Here is a 5,215-nt window from a genome sequence, read left to right on the forward strand (position 1 = left end):
GCGGGCCGTGGGCGGGCAGAGGGAGGAGGTAGGCGGCGACCTCGTTTCCGGCAGCTGAGGATTCGAGGAGGGGGATTCCGTACGCACGTAGCCCGTAAGTATGGCATTATTTCAGATTATACCTGGCATATCTCGGGCCGGGCCTAGCCAAGCCCGACGCAAAAAACCCAGGCCCGGGCCCGGACCGGCCCGGTCATCGGGCCTGTTTTCTGGGCCTGAGCCTGGCCCGAACATGTAAAATCCTGTCGGGCTTTGGGCCGGGCTGGCCCGACATTCAGAAAAGTGCAAAAATGACAGGCCCGGCCCGACCATCGGGCTCAAAATCTAGGCCCGAGCCCGGCCCGGGAGCAGCATCGGGCTGGGCCGGGTCGGACTTTTTCGGGCCGGGCTGGCCGGGCCAGGCTTCTCATGGCCAGGTATATTTCAGATATACCCACCGCACACGGAGACCGTATTTAGCACATTCTGCGTTCATAATTTATTTATTTATTCAAATTACACCCAACATGTGTCCCTGATCTTTTCCTTTTTTCATACAAAGTTGTGATTGTATGTGTCCCGATTCAGGACTGTTAGAGCATCGCCACCGAAAGACGCCATCAGGCGGAACCCGTGTGACCGACGGCGTGGCCTTTCCTCACAGCTTCCCTGGGTCTGTGGGGGGCAGCTCCCAGCGGGATCCGGCGGTGCTCCGGGCGTGCGTGTGTCATGGCGTCCAGCCATGCCACGGCGGAGCTCAACAAATGGTAGTAGGGCGTGGTTGCTGGTGCTTAGCGGTGCATCGGCGTGCCCGTGCCGGGCATGGCTGGCGGGATGGGTGCTGGCCAGGGGCGACAACATGTGTGGCGTTCCTCGATCTGGCAGGTGCATGGTCTGTCCTTTGGCGGCACTCGGGGATGGGTCGTCCGGTCATGCTCCGGTGGCCTGGCCCCTTCTCGTCGGCGCGCTAGACAAGATGGCCTCGGTCATGATGCCTATCTCGGCTTCATGTCATGAGCAGTGACGACGACGCCTCTAGGCGTCGTAATCCTTGTTGAAGACGTCCCTGCAATGCTCCTCTCCTTCTTTCATGGTCTTTGCTCCGGAGGGAACCCATGCTCCCCTCTTGGGACAGACAATGGCGGCGATTTCCTCATCGTTGACCTTCTTGGAGGCATTGTCTTGGAGCAGACTCGATCACCGGAGCTAGAGCTCTAACTTATTCAGTGTTACTCCGAAGTGAGATCTATGGAAGATGGCTTGAGGCAAAGGGCATGGATGTGCAGCGGTGGCGTGGATTTCCTACCCGGGTCGACAGTCTCTTATAGTGAGACATCAATGGTCACGATCCCATCTACAGGTACGCATGCGACATCATCGTCCTGATGCTTCCTGGTACGATGATTCTCCTCTCCAGGGAGTAGGCAAAGGTGTGTTCCTGCGCTACTAGGTGATTGTCGAGACGGGATCGAGAATCTTGGATCTTCATATTCGCGCAATGATGAGTTTGTTTTGTTGCCTGATTCTGCCTCCACGGATGAGGACGGTGCGAGACTGTCGGGTGTCCTAAATTGGGATTTGATGATGTCGTTTACTTTCCTCTCTCTCGATCTCTATTGCGAAGTGCGACGGCAACCTTCGTTGTTCGAAGCAGTTGGTGGTGACCGACTCTTATCGTGGCATGGTTGTCCGCTTTGTGCGAGCATGGTCTTCATTTGCGTGGTACCTCACACCAAGACTATGTTTGTGTATGTAGCTGCGATGACCGCGGGAAGTGGTGATGGCATCACAGTTGTTGTCAAGAGATGATTGGTGCTGATATGGTTGCTGTTGTAGATTGTTGTCAAGAGATGATTGATGCTGATATGGTTGCTGCTGTAGATTGTTGATAATTGGTTTGATCACTTCTGAGTTTTTCCTTTTTCTTTACTCCACCAAGGCATAGCTTCTATCTCTTTTGTTTCGACTTTGTGTGTGTTGGTTATGTACATCTTATAATTGCAAAGGCCGGGTATATGCTCATTGTATTTGTATCCCTTATGCTCCATTTTAAGCTAATAATAATCCACCTTTGTCAAAAAGGCAACCAAAGGATATTCTTTCCGTTTGGTAGCGAGGCATGCAAGAACTGTTCACAACTTCAAAACCACTAGCAAAGGTTGCAACTCCAGACTTGGCTTTTTTCCTTCCTTTTACAGAGGGTAACTCCAGACTTGTGCTGGCTTGAGAATGGTTTTATACTTTGCAGTTGATATATTATGGTAAAAAGCAGATGGAACGATCGTCACGATTACTTGCCGACAAGTTCCTCTCGGCACAACAAGACATGAAATTAATCGCACAAACCACCCCACACACAAGAAAGCACCACAATCTCCACCGTCCCGTGATAACATAACCAGCCAAGCAAGGAATCAACACGCTAGTATATTTATCGGCCGGATGCAGACCCGCCTTCAGCAACACACCAACGCACACAACAAACAACAGCATCGGCAAATCCCATCCCAGACCAATGAAGTTCCTGTTCCAGTTCCCCTGCTGCTCGTGCTTCTGCTACATCAAGAAGAAGAAGAGCGGCAAATCGAAGGACTGACGACGCGGCCGACCGTATGCCCGACGAAGCTATTCCACTCTAAAGCATCACTGCACTTAACAGATGTACACCTGTGGCTGTGGATGTAGCTTCTGCTGAACTCTTAGATGTATAGTATGTGTGGAGTAGTTGCACGCTCTGTTTCATCATCATCATCATAATGTAATGTAAAAAAGTCGGGCCCAAGTGGCTCAGTTGCTCTTGTCTTTCTCTGTGGCTTCTGGTTTGTGGATCCCTATCTCCTGCATCTGCTGTTCGACAGGGACGAAGCCGGTCTCCGCGAGGAACCTGCAACGTGCAGAAATTGCAGCTCGCTAAGATTGTTCGTCGCAATAGAGGGTAGATCGCGTGTGGGGAGAGGGTAGGAGAGGGCAGGGGAGACCTGTTGAGGAGCACGAATAGAACCGCGCCGATGGTTATGAGCAGAAGGACGTGCCCGACGATCACAAAGTCGCTTGAGAAAAAGGCTAGGTAAAGCATCGCGGTGAAGCAGAATGCCAGTAGCAAAAATGTGATCTGGAGCACGACCCACGTGGGAGCCTACACCAACAAGATAAACATCGGTTAGGGTACTTTACAGTTATTTGTGCATTCCATAACCACATAAGAAAAGGGAACAATATTATGACTAAATCTGAGGCTGAATACAGGAATATATCATAAAGCACGAGGTCAAATTAAATTTAACGGTGAACATAATAACGCACATTGCAGTATTTCTTACATTAACACCAGAGGACAAGGCTCCCACCAAGATAGCTTCAGCTGATGATACTTGATTTGGCGATTGTCCTGCCATTCTCACCCAAATTTATAGGCACTGGCACAAATAACAACACGTTATCACCTATATGCTTCTGCGTGAAACAATAATGGTTCTAGATGACACATAAATGTAGAATGATATGTAACATCCCAGGTACTAATTCTGCCTTAAGTGCCGCCGCACTACACTAAAATCCGATCAAGTCAGTATTTATTCAGAAAAGCCAACACAGTTTCTCTTGTGGGCATCGACAGCCTCAAATTCATACTATATCACCACTTGTAAGCATAAAAGCAGGTATAAAGCTCGATGTTACTGCACATAAACATATGATAATCACAGCACCATGCCAACAATCTGTAACACTAAGCAAGATATACGATGCACTAAGTATATGTTAAGTCATGTGAGTTTCCAAAAGTTGTAGGAGTGCTACACCTATATCCAAATGCATGCTATTTGCTTAGTGCCAAAAAATATATGCAATAATGCAAGAGTGAAAACATAAATACAGACCCATTTGAACATAAAACCATAGCAGGCAATACTCTGGGTTATAACATAAGATCCTGCCAATAACTTCGTCGGGTAAACCAATACTTCGAATGAGCATCCCAAACTATTTACTGTTCACTTTGTTACCAACCTCTCCAAAATAGATCAACTATGTGAATTCTGACCAACCTAGGTCAAGGACACCGGTAGTCACAAGCTAACTTACTAATCCATCTCACTGTCCTAGCTGCGTTTTTTTTTACTTTCTTACCAACCCAGCTTTAAAACAAATCTCTCAAAATACACGGTGGTATGCACGATTACTGAACAAAACACTAGCTCCAAATAAACAGCAGCTCTAAATAAACGGCAATATGCAACCATACAAAAAGGGGAAACTCATGCACCTTGCCATAACCATGATGCCACAGTTAAGAAGTTACTCTACGATAAGAACAATATTGCCACCAATTGCAGCTAAGCCTCACACAGAACTCCCTAAAACCCCAAATTTGCTTATCCAGTTTTCATTTACCATATCCCCTATTTTCTGTGTCTTTAATGCCACTCTTATCTAAAAGGCTACCGTCGCCGTAACTCCCCAATTTGTATCTTTGCTGTTTAATTTTCTCCCGTCAACCACCGGCTTGCCTGCAGGAGCGGCTGGCAATGCCAGTGAAGGTTACAAACGGTTTGTTGCACGGGAGTGGTGCAGCTCGGCGGGGTTGTCCGGTGGATCTGGGACCCCTAGGCGGCAGCGATGCTTTTGTTTTAGCAGTGAGGCGAGACATGAAGGAGAGAGAACAAGTAAACACAGTTTGGACCATTGTGATTCCAGGTTTAAACAGATGTAGGATAAATCTAGACAATATAGCATTTATAGTGCACATAGATTTAGTTATTAGCTCTAGCTGTTTCAGGAGTGATATGAACATTCTGATGGTTCGCAGAAAGCATACATCAAACACCATACACATCTTAACAGACATTGGCAGGTTCAATATCCGCACATTATTACATCCCTATGGTTTACCACATCCTAATCAAAATAACTGGAACTTAACAGATCCAATACATGACCTCCAAGCAGCATACCGATATGTGCCCACTAACAGATCCAAGAGACGGTAATATAAACAGAAAGAAAGCATGAAAGAGGGAGGGCGGAGATGCCTCACCTTGCCGCTTGAGGGGAGGTTGGTGGCGGCAGCACGGGTCGGAGTCCCTGCACGGGAGGATGCGGAGCTCGTCACAGACGGGGTGACGGGGATGGCACAGGTTGGAGCGGCTGCAGGGGCCGGCGGCGGCAGCGCAGAGGCGGGAACGCGAGGTCGTGGACGAACTCGGAGCTCCTCTCGGCGGCGGAGGCAGCAGCTTCG

The 5,215-nt window shown here is 48.6% G+C and overlaps 1 protein-coding gene across 1 annotated transcript; it reads right to left on the reverse strand.

Annotated features, from left to right (window-relative positions):
• Positions 1–2,209: 2,209 nt before the first annotated feature.
• LOC125530888 lies at positions 2,210–5,215 on the reverse strand (the record flags this gene model as incomplete). The annotated part of the gene is given in 4 exon segments (XM_048695306.1): positions 2,210–2,863; positions 2,958–3,115; positions 3,300–3,395; positions 5,015–5,215. Coding segments are annotated over 3 exon segments (330 nt in total). The 3' UTR covers positions 2,210–2,766.

Source organism: Triticum urartu, unplaced genomic scaffold, assembly GCF_003073215.2.
Source record: "Triticum urartu cultivar G1812 unplaced genomic scaffold, Tu2.1 TuUngrouped_contig_6636, whole genome shotgun sequence".
In the NCBI taxonomy this organism is placed as follows: domain Eukaryota; kingdom Viridiplantae; phylum Streptophyta; class Magnoliopsida; order Poales; family Poaceae; genus Triticum; species Triticum urartu.